This window comes from Monopterus albus, unplaced genomic scaffold, assembly GCF_001952655.1.
Source record: "Monopterus albus unplaced genomic scaffold, M_albus_1.0 scaffold263.1, whole genome shotgun sequence".
In the NCBI taxonomy this organism is placed as follows: domain Eukaryota; kingdom Metazoa; phylum Chordata; class Actinopteri; order Synbranchiformes; family Synbranchidae; genus Monopterus; species Monopterus albus.
Window position 1 is genome coordinate 663,299 of NW_018128143.1, and position 20,666 is coordinate 683,964.

The window sequence follows — 20,666 nt, forward strand, 5'->3', positions numbered from 1 at the left end:
TGAGGTGCAGAGCCCACAGGATAGAGAGAGCAGAGGAGAGAAGGACGGAGGAGAGGCAGCGGCCGCCGAGCGGCCCTGACAGGCAGCTGTAAACCACTGCTATAGAAAGTCTTATATGATGCAGTCCATTTATCATGTAGTACAGTATTTCCAGCTGATAAATACTTAAAAACAAATACTGATTATTACAATTGTTATGAGTAAAAACAACTAAAAGACAGCTGTCTTTGACCTGCATAGGAGTGTTTTTTTGTTTTTTTGTTTTGCATAATAACATACCAATTAAAATAAGCACACTCTACTACTACTGCTCTACTCTAGTACTGTACCATAAGTACAAATTTGAAGTATTTGTGCGTTACATTAGTATTTCCACATTATGCTATCTTCATCTACTTCACTATAATTCAGAGAAAGATCTTGTGCTTTAAAACTACTGTAATTATTAATTGTATGACAAATCAAAGGCTCTGGTCCCCTACATGAGTTTTCAATTGCCCTGGCTGATTGGACCTGTAGTCAGGCGTACGTTAGGAATTACAAGATTTCCCCAAACTCTATGCTCTAATCATGATCTTTGGGTAAGTTGCCCTGTCCTGACAACAACATAAATTCAAGCATGGTACAACTTAGGCAATAAGTAAAAACACCTGTGTAGATGTACCAGTGCACGGCCTTTAGGATTTTACCTTTTTAAGAAATGTTTAACATGAACTTTTTTCCATCGTAACGGCTACAACATTTTAATGCTGCTTATAATGCAGTAAGTAGTGACAAAATAATAGTAATCCTGTATGTAATGAGAACTGTCACCTATGATATTTTACCACAGCATTTTTATGCTGTGTGATCACTACTTTTACTTGAACGTGCACTGAAGCCTGCACAAAGTACTTCTGATATGCTGGATGTGACATTAGATCCATGGTATGCTCTCATGGTTAAGGAATTCAAACATACATGGCTGTTTGCTATGTGCCTGTCCATCCAGACGATGTCCAGTGCCGTTCCCAGCACGTGAGTCCCCAGTAAACAACACTCTCGAGCCACGTGCGAAGAAACAGGGCTTCCATACTGGGTGTCAGTGTCTAGCCCAGAGTGCTCTGGATAGGCTTTACCTTGTTAGGAAGTTGAAGCTTTGGAGAATAAACACAGCGGAAAGGATGAATAATAGAGTAGGGGTGCATCAACCGCTCACATGACAATGAGAGAACAGCAGGGATGGGACTAGGTCAGAATGAGGAGATGAGGAGCGTGAAACACTAGGTGCTATCTGACTTTGAGTTTGTGGTATATTATATAACATCAGAGGCAAAAAGTGTCAGAGGTGGGGGGTGTGACTGAGGCACAGTGATTTCCTTCCCCTGGTGTCTTGGAAGGAGTGTATACTCCCACAAGGCTGGGCTGGGCCCCCTAACACTGAACACAGTCAGAGGGCAGGGCTGGAGAATTTCCTCTCCCCCTCCCCTTGCTCTCACTCTCTCCATCCCTCTCTCTCTTCTCTTCTCCGGCTTTCATGCGCGATCACAAACGCGTGAGCATCAACACATGTACTGTACTTACAATGTACCAACCAAAACTCTGAGCCTTTTAAAATGTTTTCTTTTTAGTCTTCGCTAATCCTAAGCCAAACATTTCTTATTCCTCTGTGCCACAAAGCTCCATTGTTGTTCAAAAATAATTAAGAACACATCAGTGAGACACACTGGTGCACTGGAAGACATGCTCCTTCATTACAATAAACAATGGCACTGAAGTTTATGCTGAGGCAATCCAACACACACCATCCTGCTGCTGGAAATATTTTGAAACACAGCAGATGTGCACATATCCACAGCTGAAAAAGTCCACAATAAATGCATTCAGCTATTTTAGTAAATCATTTGTTACTTGTGTTTAAAAATTCACGTCTTCTTTTGGAACCAATGAGCTTCAGGCTGAGTGCCAGAGGGGGGGGCAGGCCCATCAACAGTACTGAGAGATGGACTGACACAGTTGGCATTTGTCTTTTCATGGGATTTTATAACACAGAAATATATATACAAACACATATATATGTTTAATGAAATGAACAGATATATATATCAAATCGCATCAAATGTTATCACGCCATTAAATGGTCGTGCTCGGTTTCTTATCGGAAACACAGTGTACATGTGGATTATTAGGGCCCTACTCCACCTCCTGGTAGGCTCAGTATGCTGTTAGCGCATGCTGAACCTTTGTGATGGTTACAATAATAACATCAGGGTGTAGTAGGTTTATACACAAAGACTAGTTAAATAAGTTTACGGACGATCACGGATGTGGTTGAAATATCTAACTACATCAACTATTGGTTTGAAACGGGACATGAACAGCTGTTTCCTGTTTCAATGTCCTGTGTTCTGTTATCCACCCATCTGCCTTGACTTCCTGTTTCTGTTGTTGTTTATACCGCATCAACATCAGTGACTGTTGCTCCAGTCACAATTGTTAGGGCTGCTAGAGGTCACCTAATTATAATAAGTATCAGTGATATGCACCTTCCGGTAGGTGCAGTTTGCTTTCTCTGAATCATAACTATGGGTGTGATAACAACGGATAATGGCCATTAAATGTGTGATAACATTCGAGATGGCTGGGAGTACAGTATTGGTGCCAAACCAGCTTTCAGGTCATGCAGTATACCCTCTGGAAGTGGCCGCCATACCAAAGTCTTGCAAACTGCAAACTGCTCATGACCTCTATACCTTCCTTTAAAACAGCTGAAGAAAGCCCTAATGTTTTATGCACCTACACAGTTGCTCTGAAACCCAGTTGTTCTTTATGTGCACTCCTTGCAGTTCTATGAAGTACTCATGTTTGGAATGACTGATCCACACTCACTACTATCCCTCATTTGACTCATATATGGGTGTCATCATTCAGCCCACAGATGTTCCCCAACCAAAACTCCTGCCTGTGCTGAGTATCTGTGGGTAAAGCCCCACCTTTATCCAGCTGCTAAGGTTTTCTTAACATGGGAGATCCCCCAAAACAGAGAAGGAGAGCAGAGCAAATCCTGACTGAGAGTTCCCATGGAATCATTTTGTGTACTCAGATCTGTTTGCTTGTTCCTAACAAAACCCAACTTCTGTTTGTTTACCTGTCTGTCTGTTTTTATGTCACCATGAATATTAGTCAGAGTTTGTTTGGCTGAACCAGCTGTTTCCTCTGATACAATCTGTATCCACCAAAACACAGTAAATTAACATGTAAATATAACAAGAAGCCTGACAAATATGCATTCAACAATCTGCACAAGTTCAGGATTGGGGGCTGCGATGAACGCTATGGAAATTTACACAGGACTTCAACACCCTGTGTAGTTTGTTCACCTGGTACTTTATTAGTAACACAGGAGTCTGCTGCCACCTGGTGGTTTTAAGTGAAGCTACAGGTGGGAGGTGAACTAGGCGGCACCTGGCCTTTGATAAGCAGCAGTTTAACTGTGCAGTATGTGAAGCACTTTCTGTATGAACATCCATCCTTTTCTGCAGATTATTGAACCTGGCATGCATTTTTGTAAATGGCTGGTTTAAGAGCAGCAGCACTGCAAGTTATTTTGGAGGGAACATAAATAAAAATAGTTAACAATTTGAAAACACATCTGTACAGCATTGGTCTGCACAAAAATGTTTGACAAAATCAGCTGGAGTGCTTGTGTATTTCCATGTCTCATATGTAACATTTGCTGTTATCCCTTGAACTTCAAAACCTGGCATTTTGGTATCTTCAGACTATAAATAATAATACAATTAATAACTCTCAGGTTCACATCTTCATGTGCTGATTAATCATGTGGCATCAGAAGAGCTCCTAAATGGACCTCATTTGCTTTTTCTAGGGTCAAACCTTCAAACTGCTGGAAATACATTTTTAAAACTACCCAGCATGAACAAAACGTATTGATTTTCATTGAAGAAATGAATATTTGTATCATTCATACTATAAAATAACTGTGTAAATTAAAAATATACATATAAATGTTCTCCATGAGGTCAGCTCCCATTAATATTCTTTTTTTTTTGTCTTATGCATGATGATAATGTTTATTATTTTTACATTTATTTAACTAGGCAAGACCCAATTTAAGTTGGAATGCTCTTTTGTGAAAGGGAACTGGCAGACAGTGAAACGGCTGCAGAGAAAACACTACAAAATTCAGGCAACAGGTTCCACAGACCAAAGAGCAGAGAGCAATGCTAAGAAGGCTAAATGGATCTAAGGAAATGAAGCAATCAGCAAAGTAGTCATTTACTACAGACTTTACAGTGGTCTTCAAATCAGCTATTCCATCCTGTTCTATCAACGTTACCAAGGATGTATCACAGTGTATTTGCTACTGAATGCTGATTTATATGAGCTAATACCCATTTCAGATGGGTACCTTAATTTGCCTTGGACATGCACCTGTTTAGCTGCACAACCAACTCATTTCAATAGCCCCAAGTCTTAAAAAGGTTCAAGTACAGTTCAGCAGTAATGTTTGGCCTCAGCCAACAGGTGACACCCTATTTGCAGTAGTAGCTGCTCTGAAGCTGCTTCTGCTGGAGCCGTGCTCCTTTACATTTGTTGTCAAGTTTCTCTGCAAACCAGATTTCAGTCATAGTTTCATTTAAGCAGCTGAACAGTTTTGTGAGAACACAGGCAGGCATGTACAGTGCATGTACTGTACAGAACACTGTATGAAACAAACTAGTGAGTAGATAGAGAAGAAGAAATTGAATTTTGCATTGTCAGAAACAACACTAAACCTCCTCTGTTCATTCTATCAGCACAGTGAGTGTGTGTCCTCTGTCAGTGCTCTGGTCACTTTAGCAGACTAAGGATAATGATATTAGACTGGGAGACAGTCACTATCCATCATGCACATGCACAAAAAACAATGTCCATGTACTTGGCTTATTAGGCCAAAGGAAGGAATGGCAACAAGAGAGGCAGCGCAATCCCAGAAGACACTGGGTGAGAGGCGGGGTCCACCCTGGACAGGACGCCAGTCTACCACAGGGCTGACATGTAGACAAACAACCACACACACACTCACACTCACTCCTAGGGGCAATTTAGAGTAGCCAGTCAGTTTATATACCGAAGTAACATGTTTTTGCAAACTCAAAATGTCCCTTTATATGCAGCCAGTTCTGCATGTGTGTGTTTTAATCCTCACTGGGTTTTGCTGCATGCCAACTATATGAGCTCAGTAGCCAAGAACAGAGCTATGATAACCTTCACTCTCCCTTACTCACACACACCTGCTATTGTAGTACGTCTCCAGCCAGTCTTTGAAAATCAGTGTTTACACTGGACTAGGGGACGGCGGTGTGGTCTCCTCCAGAACAAGGACAAACCAGTTGCCTCAGAACAGGAGAGCTACACCCTTTGTAGAAAAACAGTCCAAACAATCTTTGTAGATTTGTTTAACAGTGGTTTATCATGTTTTCTTCAAGCTAGAAAGGTTTTGTATGCTGCTGTGCAAAAGTTAAATGGAGCAACTGTAGAAGCAGACACAGTCTGACCCAGTATATTTGTGTTTTCCTTCGGTTTACGGGACAAACTAAGGTTAAAACTACAAAAAATATTTTCATAACTTTTTATAAACTAGCGCTAAAGTCTCTGACCATATTCTGACTTGTGCTGCATTACCATTTTAGAACACAAAAGTCCTTTAATGACCTGTCCTTAAACTCAAATCATCCATTTAATCTGAGCTGCACTACAGAGAATGAATAGAAAAGCCGATTCCTGCCCTCAGGATCTGTTTCTCCAAAACTGCCCTACCACTGAGGGCTTTTTCTGTCACTGTTTTACAGGAAAATGGCGTCCTGACCTACGTCAGCATGCTACTGTCAAAATAACTTACAGCTTGTATCGTGGCAACTGCTGAAAAAAGAGGAAGTTGAAGTGCTCCGGTTGTTACACGACTATGTGACTGGAGAATGTGAGTAAACAGGAGCAGCAGAAGGGAAGCGCTGTACGTGTGACTGATGCTGGCAGGCTTCATTCTGAACAAGGATTCTCTTGGTGTTACATTACATTCCTGCATCATCTATTTCAATTTTAAATGTTCATCTTATTTCACTGTTTTTCTCTCTCATCTGACACAGCAGTCAAAAACCCCAAAGTGATCAGTACTGCAGACAAAACCATTATATATTTTATATACTGGTTGAGTTTATTATTGTAGTCTGTTATCTGACATTTGTATTGGTAAGAAGTTTTCACATGTGATTTCCACATTTAGAGCAATTCTTTTTATAAGTAAAAATTTATTTTTGGTCTTACTCTCAAATAAACATAGGCAATATTGACTTTGTGATATTTAGGTATTTTATTATATTAGATATTAACCTGATAAGAACTCCAGATTTTACATAATGACCATCATTGTGCATTGTGTGCATATACAAGGAGTGTTTGTTGTCGTCATTGCTGCTGGAGGGTTTTTTCCTGGACCAGTTCCGTGGTCTATATATAGATAGTAGCATAGTTGTGTTTGATGTATTTTTCCAGAAGAAGGTCTTCAGACCAAAATGTCAACAGTAAAGTGAGTCCAAGAGGTGAGCAGTATACAGGATTTGTCTTGTTTTTCTCTGCAACACAATGAAGTCTGCAAAAAGTGAAGGGGTCTGGATACTTTCTGAAGAAACAGCTGTTCCAAAAAGTTCTGCTGTGAAAGGATCTCCACGTGTAAAAATGGTTGAGTACCCCTTCAAGTATTTCCCCTCCAAAATAGTGAAGTAGTCACATTCAATATACAGTATATACATATTGCACGGGTTACAGTAGCTGGAGCAGACAGAACCACACCATATCATATCATTATTTATCTGGCTGACAACATTTATCAGAACTGACCACTCTTCTACAGTAGCATGAGCATGGGCCTGCACACAAATATAGCCTAGTAACATGTAATTCTGTCAAACAGCCTTTAGGAGTCCAAAAATACTGTCTTGCAGAGAAAGCTCATGTGTTCTAACATGTGTCCTTGATACAGCTGAACCTGTCCTGTGTGACATTTGGGAAGCTGCAAATTCCCCCAGTGTGCCAAACCAAACATCCAGCCACTTACGCGTAGTTTCATTTGACATTATCTATCTGAAAACAGACATTTCCCCTGTAGCATGTTATGCTGAGCAGACCAGGGTTGTATACTCTTCAGTTGTGTGTTAACCCTGTAGCAGATGGGAAAGGTTTAATGCATCATGACTGTTTCAAAGAAGGTGTCCACATTAAAGTCGGTTAATTTTCTGCAGCTGTTCAAATGTTTCCCACAATTCTTCACTCACACTCAACTGCCATCATATAGGCAAAAAATAAAAGTAACAATTAAAAAATGGAAGCACAAAATACTGCTTGACTCTGGGGCCCTGGTGAAGGTACATTAGTTAAAAGAAAATAAACACAGAAAGTAAGATTTACTTAGGAACCAGCCAAATTGTTATGTGACTGTGAAAAATAAACAAGAAAAACACTTTATGGTGTACATTTTTCAAATGGGAAAAACATGGCTCCATCTACAGTATTATCTATACAATATTACTGCATCAACCAAAGCACCAACATCTAAGGTGGACCTTAGAAACAAAGCACGTACAGAAGTCAAAGAACAAACATTCTGGAGATGTGCTGTATGTGTTTCATGTTTCTGTAATGTTTGGGCTTTCTCTGTTGTATGAGCTTTGTCACTAGGGGCCACCATATAAATCACTTGGTGACTCAGAGTCCACCACGCTGCCTCTTCTGTCAACAGGAACCTGAGACGCTGTTAACCCTTAGCCTTTTTGTGTCTTCTTTTACCCTCCGCTGTCACTTAGCCGACTAAACCCTGACACAGAGATGACCCCTCATTCAGACCACTGATGGATGTTGAAACAGATATTGACTTCACTGTCTCAGCAGGTCAAAGCAGTTATTGCAGATTCCCACAGAGGCCTTAGCACTCAGCGGGCGCGATCTGGGTAAATGAAAACAGGTCATGTGTCTGCTGAATGTTGATTATGTTGCTTGTTTCCCTTTAAAACATTAGCCCATCACATTTCTGACCAAGTGTGGCAGGGCTGAAAGTCAACTTTTAATGAACACTGTCAAAATAGGATGTGACAAGATCTTACTCCTAACTACAAAATGACCAGCTGCTTGTTGTACAGAAGGATACACTGACAGCGCTACAGCCTCCACACAGTCACAGTTTTCTTCCCAGCTCATTACAACCCTAATGCATAATGTAAATAGAAAGAGAATCCTGCCCACCGTCAATGATCTGTTCTTACTGTACCTTTAAACATTCAGCAGAGTCTAGTTATTCTCAAAAGTGACTGAAATAAAATGAATGTCAGTAGAACCACCACAAGAACAGTTAGGTGTTAGGCCAAAAGCCCAGAGTTTCAGGGGATGACTGACCTCGGCAGATGAGTCCGTCCTGGCTGATGGCCTGCTTACAAACGCTGCAGTGCTTGGTCTTCTTGAAAGTCTTCACACGGAAAGTATGAGAATGAAGCACCTCCAGCTCCTCTGGCTGCAGTTCAGAAAACAAGAAAATGGAATGTTAGTGCTAAAATGTTGCGACCTGGCAGGATTTCAGTGATTGTATGAGGTGGGAGTTTTATCCTTTAAATGTTCTACAGTATATCCTCTCCAATAGGATCATTTTATTTTATTTACATATAAAGTTAACCCACATTTGCATCTTAGAGGCGACCCCCTGTGTGTTTAGCATTGTGTGTGTAAATGTCCTCTAAACATCACCCAGACAGTAAGATTATGGGGGCTTAGGCAGACAGAACTAAAAAAAACGAGAGCACCGCCTAATCTCTGCTGTTGTTCTTCTTTAACCCTGTCAGCTCCATTCCCTCCTTGCAGGTGTTTTGTACAGCTCTTTGGAGTGCTCCCCACCCCTGGTAAACATGCCAGTGTCTGTCTGCAACCGGCTGTTTTTCCTCTACTGTATACCATTTAACCCTGTTTCCTGTCTGCTTTGTAAACTTGGCATTCAACAAGGCTGGAGAGCAAACAGAAAAGTCAAGCTTTGGTTGTCTGGTGTTTCTTATTGTGTCTTTACAAGAAGCCTGCATTATGTTTCCATTTGCCTCTAATGGATGACCACAGGGAGACGTGGCGTCATTAATGCAGTCTATTTGTTAAACTGGTTCCCAATTTGGCTTTGAGGTTAATTTCCAAGGACACGATGGTCCAGTGAATCCCCCTGTAAGCCTGACAGTCCTACACAATTTTAATATTGTAGTTATTATGCAGTAAAAAGACTTAGCATCACCAGTCTTATACTGTGTCAAATACAGTACAACAAATGATATTTCACATAACCCACAATTAACCAATTAACAGAGTTGAAACTGGCAAAACTGACTTGCTTTGGTTTGACTGTGCAGTTAAAGAGCCAAATTAAAACATAAAGAACATAAGAGACAGGGGCATCATTATACAGCCTTCTGATACATAAACATTTCTAAAGTGATTTCATGTCCCTAGGCCTTCCTGGCACATCAGAATGCAGACTTTACTGTATATGTATAGATCACTGTTTTTACTTGAACGTACCTTATGTCTTTGCTGTACCTATACAAAGTGCAACTAAATGCCCTAAAATGCACATATGTTCTTCACAGGGAACAAAGATAGAATATGGATGTTTCTAAGACAGAAGCTCCAGTTTAAGAAGGTATTCAACCATGAGGCTTCCATTAAATGTCAAGGCTGGACAGAGCTACAAGGCTCCATGTGGATGGGAAGACCATAGAATCATCAGGCATGGTAGGGAAAATCTGGTAGTCCCCTGCCTGAAAGAATTTCCAGACTACAAAACCACAATACCCTAATAACCACTAATGAACCATTTTTTTCTCTTCTCATCAAATCTAAAAGGCAACGTGTTGGAAAAGCAGCTTAGGGTCTGCAATCAGAGCTAACAGTCAAATGGTAAAGCAGACTACTTTGCACACTCTGATCCTTGAGAGTTGCTTTCTTCTCTCCTGTTATTAGCAGAAATAACTGCTGAGCCCCTCGTCTGTTTCCCATTAGGTCTTATTTCCAGGCAGAGTAGGGTACAGCTAACATACAGCTTTCATAATGAGACCTTATGAATCCAGATGTTTAAATGGTCTCATTATACATTTTGTTGTATTCTCATTAGGTTGTCAAAAACTAGTTATGAAAATAGTTGTGCACTGTCTTCTCTGAAGGAGCTTTATCAGGTCTGGTACAGTGACAGTAGCAACATTATCTGGACTATAAACTACTATTACTATTGCTAATGTAAACATGTTAACATTCTGATGTAGCTGGTGGATTGTTTAACATGTTCACTATGTTGGTTTAGGGTGTTAGCATGCTATCAATTGCTAATTAGCATTAAAAACAATGTACAGCCGAGGCCGATGGGAATCTCTCTAATTTTGCAGGTATTCGGTCATAAACCAAATTACTGTTAAACCTTTGACCCAGTGATGGTGCTAGATAAAAACTGAAAGATCACCACAGTCATCAGGTTTTGTCATTAGGGTACCACAGATATCTGTGCAAAATGTCATGGCAATCCATCTGGTAGGTCTAAGACTTTTCACTACAGGCCAAAAAATGTCACCTCTGTGATGTTGCTAGAGGAAAGTTGACATCAGAACATTGCCATTTTGCAAGAAGATGGTGTAACCAAAATAGAAAATACCAGAACCCACTTCTAAAAGCTAATAACATGGTGCACTGCATAACATATAAGCTACTGTATAATTATACATGAGAGATTCTCAGATTTGGTGTTTTTCCACAATATGGAGATTTAGAACTGTTATTACCTCTGATATTTATCAAGTTCCATGTGACAGTTCAGCATTTGTATTTCAGAGCCACATGGCAACTGCAGGACGGCCGACCCTTCATTCCTTCTCCCAGCTACGCCTTACCACAGCATAATGTGATTAGCTTAATCGGGTTAGACTGAAATAATGATCACGGCTGTGCAGGACCCGCCATGTTGGCAAGGGGGCTTTCCTAGGGAGGGGCGGAGGTCCCTGCCTGGCTTTCACACATAGTGTTATCCACAGTGCTGCCATGCCAAGTCTCCGGCTGGCATCTGCTGGGCTGGGAATCTGGATTTCAGGGTATTGGGAAGGGGTGATAAGTGGATTTAATGGTACTCTGAGTGTTTGAGGCATTTGTGGGGTGAATGCATGTATCTGTCTGTGGTGTTTCAAGGTGGACTGGTGTACTGTAGTAATTCAAATATTTCTCTGCTCTGTCAACACTGGGCTTTGTGGAAATGGATCCATCTGAAATGAGGCAGTAAGCAGACTGTTATGACCAAACACCATTCACTGATTTCACTTTGAGACTGTTTAGGAATCAGCCGCCAACATAAAAGGAGACAATACTGTCAGCAGTTTGAACAGGGTTCCCTGAGCAGAAACTTTGTTAGGTTCACCTGTACAATCGTATGCACTTCAGTGCAACACTTCCACCTTAACATCTGTGTTTATGAAGCTCAAAATGTTTCAGGTTTTGTCATAAATATATAAATTCAATTACATGTTTATTATTGAGGTCATAGTTAAAAGTGGTGTTGTACCGGACTACATGATATTTAGAGGTGTCTCTATATTTTCAGAATATTAGGAACACCTTTAATTATAATGTAGTCCAGTGCAAAATACCTTTATGTGCGTGTGTGTGTGTAAATTGTGCTCTCTTACACACACCTACATGCCTGTGTTAAACAGGCAGAATGTCTCAATCAAGGAGTCTATTCAGTGGCCTCACTGACCACTCCTCTCACTCTCTCCCACCCCTGCCCATTCACACATCATGGGCTTATCCAGTAGGACAGACACTGGTGGGGAGGCTCAGTCAACCACTTGTTTTCTTTTCTTCACCACTTTTCTTCTTTGTACATTTCTCATTGTCTTATTTCTGGGAGTAGACTGAGCAACCTGAGGTTCAAGGGTATGATGTGCATGGGAATACTCAACTTTAAGATTTTAAATCCCAATATTAGTAAAATGGCCCAAGACAGGCTTCTTTGCTAGGCCAAACAAAGGGAAGCTCTCCTCAATGGGCTGGTCTATTTAGTCCTCTTGCCCTTACCAGAAATCCAGCCTCAGTCATTTAACCTTAAAATACTTTGTAAATATGGTATGGAGCAATAAAGGAAGGACACTCCCCTTTGTGAGCCCTTAATTGTTTCCAGTCATTAGCAATGCACCCAGTGTTTAGGGTTTATTGTTTGGGGGGTGCCTGGGGTATATGAGGAGTCGCTTGTGGAGACGTGGATGACAAGGACCACTATGGGGTTGAGGAGCACAGAATTAAAAAGTTAAAGACAGGCCTGGCTGACTCTTTCTTGTTTCAGCATGTTGCAGGGGCATACAAATGGCCGAGTCGATCATAGTCACTTCACACACTCACACTCAAGCGGACCACAAAAGAAGGAAATGGTTTCAGACAGGCAATCGGGACCCCTGAAAGCTGGGGTCAGGTTGTACACATACCCCCTTCAGCTCAGGCACTACAGCCCCTGGGAACAGATTCCCGTTCCCTTAGAGACGCCCTCATAATCTCCTGCCTCACACTCATTAGCACACATGAGCAAAACAGGCACTCCTGTGCATAAAAATGTGCAAACACACACACAAGCACACTTTTACATCCATGCACGCACATGCATGCCCAGCCATCTTTCACATCCCATCCTACTTTTCCACTTTATCCCCACTGCATAAAAAAGGCCTTAAAGAAGAGAAAGTTCTCCAGCCAGCATTTTCCATTCCTCTACTGCTGATTTAGTTTTCCAATAAATCTTATGATTTGTTCCAACACTGGGTGTGCATGAGTTTTTATCAACACAATGGTATGTTTAGATTGGCCCTTTCTAGTGCTGTTTGCAGAATATCTTCTAATTACCCAGGGCATTTTTGCTATGTCACTTTTCATTTCACCTGAAGGCTGGAACCTTCAGGAAGGTGCTGAATTAGCCTAGAGCACTCCACTACACATTTTAGACCGATATTCTTTTCAAAAGGTCTAAACCAGCTATAGCAAATCTCAAACAAAAATTGAGGTCCCTTTTTTATGGTGAAAAGCATTAACTTCTTTAACAGCTACGGTAGCTAACATTCATTTGGAGTTGTGTTTTGTGTACTTGATTAAAGTAAGCAATATCGATTCCTTTCTATTTCTGGCTTGGACCTTTTAGCCTTACTAATAATAGTAAGGTCTAGACTTTATTTTGTAAAATGTCCTGAGATGACTTTTGTTGTGATTTGGTGTGATACAATAAAACTGAAGTGAATTGAATTGAAATGAAAATAGTGTTTGTGCACCATTTGGTGCTGGGCAGCTGTTCACCCTGAGTAGCCTCAGTGTGTGTTAGGTAATGTTATATTATGGAGATAAACCTTCCCAGACTCTGCTGTGCGACAGACATTCCAGCTGAATAAAGTAACCAGGAACTGCTTTTCCCCTCAAGTTTAGAACTCAGAACCGCTTTGAATGTGTGAGTCATGCAAAGACATAAAAACACACAATGATTTCACCTCTGATTACACATTCACTTTCAGGATTACCTCATATACACATGGAACCATGTTGCATACACACATGCACAGAGTGAATACAAATCACAGGACAGTGCAACGGTCCAGGTAACCTCTGACGTTTGGCCTTCATGTTCACATTTTTCCACTTAGACCTAACACTGTACAGGACTGTGTTTTTGTTTAACAATATACAAAACCGTGATGAAAGGACACACACCGAGTAACAACAATAGCAAAATACAGTATACTCCATCTTTAATGCCAGTTTTTCACTGACTGAGATTACTATGGTGCCCACAAACCTCATGTGATGGTCTTCATACGGACTGGAAAAATGTCAGAGCTCTAACAGGTTTACATGTGGAACAAAGTGATGTAGTGTGAGCTGAAAGACAATGTCAGCAATACAGAGAGAAAGTCAGGTTCATTCACAGGGAGCCAGGCTGACAGACATACTGTATATGAATGCTGCTATTAAAAGACAAGCACAAACAACCTGGCCTCCCATTCAGTGTCACAGGAACGTCCTACAGTCTGGATGAAGCCAGTGAAACATACACACACACACACACACACACACACACACACACACACACACACACACAACATCATCACCCCCTCCAACCAGATGCTATTATTCATCCTGGTGGAGCCAGAAGACTAAACGAGAGCTCTCCAGTCAACTAGACTAATCAGCCGTTGACGCCACCGCCTGTCATATGGGACACCATATGCACGGATGGACATTTTAATGAGACACAATGGGGTGACCGCCACATGTTTTCATCTGTGATTGTTTATATACAGCATGTGTGTGGACTGTGTATATATACAGTATTATATGGCACTCGCTGACTCCGTGAGTAAGCAAACAAAGCAAACTGCTGATGAGTGCAAAGTGTTTTTCATCTCCACAAAATACCTCCCAAGGTCCTCTCACCACCCCTTTGCTCTTGGCTTCACTTCCCACTGCATGGGAAGGCTCCCCCTGTTATAAGCTATTCTTCATCTCTCTCAGCTAAACAGGAGCTAACAGGGGCCAACTAACCTCTCTGACCCCTCTTCACTTCTCTTCCTTCCCAGTGTTTGACCTTTCCTACACACTCTCACCTCATCTAGTCCAGACTTTCACCACCTTTCATCCATCTCTTCTCAGACTCTTTTGGACTGAAACAAATAAGGCCAAATGTATTTTACTTATTGTTTATTTACCTATTTAAGTTCAAGAGAACAGGTACAGCTGAGAAGCATAGCTGAAACCAGAATATGCGATGTCCAAGGACAAGGAAGGTCCAAAAATGCAGAGGCTGGACTTGTTAAAAGATTTGCAGGATAATATTATTATTATTATCTCTCCTTCTTGTGTTTGTAAATCTATGTAGAGGCTGCAACAGTAAGCATGAATGGGAGCATAAAACATAGAACTTGAGTGTTGCAGCTCTACATCACTGAGTGGACTGACAAGTCATTTTCTGGCCATCTATAAATGTTAGTTAACCAAATTCTAAAAAAAATTGGGAAATAAACTGCTTCCAGTATAGTAATATTGAAACTTACACTTCATTTGAACTACCCCACCCCCTGAAAGTATTTCCAGCTACACCACAGTTATAAACTACTGTATATAGCTAAAGAAAACACCATCACGTGGGCAACACACACCACAGGTTCATAATCAGATGTGAAACATGTCACTTCTCCTCCATGAGAGGCTATTGTGCATGAGCCATCTGCCAATCCCCAACAAGAAAAGACTAGATGAAGTCAGAAGTATGAAAAAAACAAGATTAAACAACAAAAGAGGGCTTTACCAGAGCCACTGTGTTGACACACACACAAACACCTTTCTGTTTAACATCTGATACAAACTAGCTATCATCTGCAAGTCTGAACATTGTACATGTATTACACCCAGTTTAGGTGATCTTACATGAACCTCTGACTAATTTGTTATGACAGTTCATTACAAACACCCCACCCATACTCCCATGTTTACCAGAAGTTTAATTTCCTTATGGCACAAGCAAACTTCGTTCACAGGCTAACGTCAGTGTGACCATCATGCATGTTTAATTCTCTGTGAAATGAGCTACACAGCATCTCACTAGTGATTTGATGTGGAAATTCTTTAAGCAAAATATCTGCAGATAACTGATCCAGAGTTTTGCAGTGATTTCGTCTTCACCTGTTGAAAACAGAGCAGATAAAATGCCTCGACTAAAAAGAAGCCTGGTTCCAATGAGGTATTTAACAAACCTAAATTTGAATGACATGTTACAATGCAGCCAGCAGTTCAAGAGGGAAGTGTCTGTGAATCCCTAATTGCAGGCAGCCCACTACAGAACAAGTGCAACGGGCCGCAATTCATGGCTAAATACCAAAAAGATCCTTCCTCCCTTTTCAATTACTCTCGAGTCCCCGCTAACCAAATGGGCCTTACAATGAACGGTTACCTGCTTTTCATTTGGGGGTAAAATGCACCCCCATGCATTCCAGTCTCTCCTTCCTCCCTGCCTGCCTCACCCCTCTTTCTAAGTCCACTCTCTACATGTGGATCCCAGGGAGGAAATTAACCAGTCATCCAGAAGTGAAGAGGGAAAACTATCCCTTCCTTTCCATGGACCATCAGCAGCAGCACTCAGAGTGGTCATCTTGTCTAAGTTGTCAGCATTTGGTAAGGCCTCCAGCTTTTTATGTAGCATAGGGGTGATGATAAGGTTGCCTGGTGGAGGCAGACAGTTCTCCAGCCAAAAGACAATAAAGGCACAATCTGCATAAACAGTTTTGCTTGGCTGTATCTATTTATTTAAGAGTGTTGCATTTTGAGTTAATGTAGATCTCTTCTGTTGTCATTTTGTTCCCATTGCTAGGTTTAATTCAAGGTCTTAAGTCTGTGCTCAAAGACTAAAAGGTTGGTATAAAAATATATTTCCATAAACTATTCATTGAATAATGACCAGAACATTTGTGTCATTTGCATATACAAGCTTTGTTTTTAGCCGAGCCAGGTGCATGGCTCTGGTGATAGCAATGTCAGTCAAATATTGGATTCAGTAGCATGAACATCCAGTGCCAACATTCCTTCTCCCTTTAGGTGAATTGTAATAACTTCAGCAGTCCCTTGAGTCTTCATCTAGTGCACCCTGTATATACTGTAAGTCAAACATTTAATCCAGTACCTTGGTTCAACTATTCCTATCACCCTATCAGAGCTGTACTTTAGGACTTAGCAGATGTTAGCATGCTAACATAAAATGGTGACACCCACAGCAAACATTACAAATACAAACAAGCATGCTAGCAAGCTTTTTTCTTTTTATTATCCAAGGACAAAATTCAGACTTTACTTCTAAACTTAGCTGTGACAGATCAGTTTAGAATTGATTAAAACAATAAAATGCAGCTTTTTATTTTACTGGCAGAAGTATTTTTATAAAGTAAATTCTGCCATCTGTGCTGTGCACAACGTTTTGGTCAAAGCTGAGTCATATGACAAATGATGGGAACCATGACCACACATAGCTTCACTAGAACTATGTTAACCATATTTAGTCTATTATGACCCAGATGTGTAATCACACTTGGGTTAGAAATGTGGTGTGTTTGCAAGGCAAAAGCTCAACCACTGATTCTCCAGGTCATTACCAGAAAGGCTGCAAGTCAAATGGTTTGGAAAAGCCAAAGAACCTGTCCTGTCATGTTTGGAAAGGAAAGTAATACTGAATGAAATGTGACAGTTTTAAATGAAATTAATTAATTAATAATCAAAAATGAGTATATCTAAATTGAATACATTACATCTATTAAAATACTTAAATTACCCCGACAGAAAAGCAAGACAGAGTGCATGTGGTTTTCAGAGGTGAATTTATCAGCCAAAGCACCTCAGACACCTCAGGTGAAACATCTTAAAAAGTTAAAATAGTAAATGAAACATATGTTCTAGTGCCAAAACAAACTACACTCTCCTCCAAATTCCACATTGATTTTGTTGTGGAGAATAAAGTCAGTCTGTTGATATGTCCTGGTTTGCTTATTGTTCATGTGCTTATCTTTAGCCTCTCTAGCCTGTTCTTTTGATTTTGTGCAACTCGTCTGTGCACAAAATATAAAGTAGGCTTTGTTATCAATGTAACACAAGCACATTGTCATTTCCTGTCCTGGAACGAGGTAGGTGTTTTGAAACCAATATTAAACAACTCTTCAAAGTTAGTTTCATTTGTTTTTAGTGAAAATCACAAATTCAACCGACATAAGCCTTCTGGTTGAACAAAACAACACGGAAAATTCTCTCACAGTATTATGATATAGCAGCCTATGAAAATAAACTGTACTGTACATGTAGAGTTGGCTACAAGCACCAGATAGAAGCCGGAGGACTGGTCCTGGCCTAATAACACAGATACAGAAGGATTAGACAGGTTTAATCAAAGTTCATCATAAGAAAGGAAAGAGCTCAGGCTCTTGGACGAGACCAATGAAACAAACCATAAAGCCAAAATGTTCTAGGGATTACATGTTTTGGGGGATTTTGTTCTTATGATTAGATCTGAGTGCCTATGCTGTATTTCCAAAAAAGATAAAAGTCTTTTCTGGATCATTGCCTAAAATACCTAACATAAGGAAAATCTAATAGATCCAACACATTACAGTACTGAAAATGATGAACGACAGAACTGAAACCTTTAAAAACCTAATCCAAACCTCTCTGCATAAATACACAGGCAGCACAGCTAGATGATGTCAGTATCACTTCCAGTACAGAATGTTTGGCCTCATACTGCATATCTACAAGATGTCTCACATTCAGAGTTAGACATTATCATGGCACGCTGTGGGTGTCTCTGGTGAGATGTCAGTATATCCTGAATGCACAACTGGCAAAGTCAAGAAATAAACACAGGTTTTAGGAAGAAAGCTCCACCTCTTCCTCAAACTCTCTGCATAGAGCTTTGTCGCGATGCCAGGGCTATTGTATTCACTCACACAAATGCACATACTGTGTGCTCAAGTTCTGGCATCAGATTAAATGAAGTGACATGTTTCAAGGGTTTAATCAGTGCCTTCTCTCTGTGTAAAATCACTGTCTTGTTAACATACTGTATCTTTAACCTAAGTGTAACTTGGCTGCTCTGTTCTGCTTTGGCAGTGAAGCAACATGTGGCACGTTTCCATATAAGGCTTTTTTGAATAATACAAACTGGGTTGGTAAACAAGACAAATGCAAGAAATACTTGAAGCCAGGATTTCAGGGCCTTTAAAGTGAGTTTATATAACCTGCAACAGCCCTGTGACCACAAATGGCAGTTAAAGGACAAGAATAACAGTTTTGCTCCCAGTAGGTTTCCAAGAGTTTGGTTAACTAGTTAGCTCACATTTGATGTTTGTTGGGACAAACTAAGCTGTTTGTTAAGCAGCATAGTCAGACTGGCTATTGGAACACACTGGGAGAAATCTTCCACCTGTCTACCTAAAACCCAGTCCCTCTGTGGGCCGCTTGAGCCTGTTTTGATCGGCCCACAGGCCTACATCTTCCTCCTTCTCTGAATCCCCAAATCCCAGCAGCAGCCCATTAGCAGGTGGATTTTTGTGGGTAAAAACCAGGAGGGACAGTGCTGAAAAGGTTCCTCCACAGACAGCAGACAGCAGACAGCAGGCAGCAGGCAGAAAGGCAGCACAGCTCAGGTAAAGAAACCTATTACTTGAGTTGATAACAACTCTGCTTGTTACTGCATGTGCCATAACATCAGTGAACAAAACGCCACATATCAGAGTATGGCCTGGTGGACCTTATGTCTGAGAGCATCTAGCATCAAGTTGAGCCAGTCCAGCTCTGTGGACATGGCTACAGGGAATTTTAACTCCTCTGCCTTAAAACTGGGACTGATAGACATCTGCAGATAGAAATCTGCTGAATACCAATTTAAAGAAGATGTCTTAAATTTATTTGGTGTTTAAAAATAAAAGTTTTTTTTTAACTGTTTACTGCATATTCAAAGTGTGTCTATTTCAATTTCCACCCCTGTATGTCAGTCAGAAGGTTTGCATTTACAGTGTCGTTTTAGAGTGATCCATTTACAGAATAAATGACAATAAATGGTAACTGAACCAATGGCTAAAAAGAAGCAGGTTATAAATAAGGAAAACTGATGATGAGCCAAAAGAATTTATTTGAACATAAGATCAGAGAATAACGAGCAGAACCTTTATAAAGATTTTTAAAAAGCTATTTATAATGTAAAATGTAAAACAGGGACTTAATGTGGGACCATGGTTGTAAGTTTGGGACTGTTAAAAGTAGGATTCAGAGCAGCTGTGGGACGCTGACAGAAAAGGTTATTTTTGAGCCCTGAGGTGAGGATCAGTGCCCCTCTGAAAGTAGACAGTATTTGAAATAAAGATAGGACATGGTCAGTAGGCCACGTCGGCCCCCCTACCCCCACTCACACCCACCCGAGGCCTTCCCCTCCTCTTGAATCCCAATTTAACCACTGCCTAAAAATCACTTCACTATATCGTATTTACCTGTTGGTCATAATAACCATGCTGCCACAAACTATATCTTTTAAATGAGGACAGTCTCTCCCTGGATTAGGGATTTTTTTTAAAAGGGAAACTAAAGCCCATTTAATTTTCTGAATCCCATAATTCCCTCCAGGAAAAACCAGAAGGCCACGGGAGGCTGTAGACAAATGTGCCCAGTGAAGCATGGAAAAGGCTGGGGGTCTCTTCAGGAACGAAATGGGTGTTAAGGGGGTTACACAAAGCTCAACAACTCTCATAAATCAACTGAGCAAGGGTTATACTTTTTCACCCAAGCCACCACCGAGGCAACACATACAAAGAGCAACACAAAGATGCAATATTCCGTAGGATGGCAACAACTGATCAAACATAAAGCCATGAAGAAACTGCTTGGTAAAATCCATCCTAGTGAAGAACATTTAAACAATATAAGCCCAGATGTTACAAAATAACAGAAATGTTGCTGTATTCCAAAACAACCCCACGTGTGGGACATTTCTTTCAAATCAGAGGTAATCTCAGGACAGGGGAGAATCCAACTAGCAACAGACCAAGAGAGAAAATAGAGGTTGG

At 40.7% G+C, this 20,666-nt stretch overlaps 1 protein-coding gene across 10 annotated transcripts in view; it reads right to left on the bottom strand.

Annotated features, from left to right (window-relative positions):
- The window catches only part of tns1b (tensin 1b), a 140,519-nt gene that overhangs the window by 99,640 nt on the left and 20,213 nt on the right, over positions 1-20,666 (bottom strand). For all 10 annotated transcript variants that reach the window (XM_020621631.1, XM_020621624.1, XM_020621629.1 and 7 more), the window contains exon 2: positions 8,428-8,542. In XM_020621631.1, the coding sequence (XP_020477287.1) occupies positions 8,428-8,542 (115 nt within the window). The remainder of the gene's footprint in view (positions 1-8,427; positions 8,543-20,666) is intronic.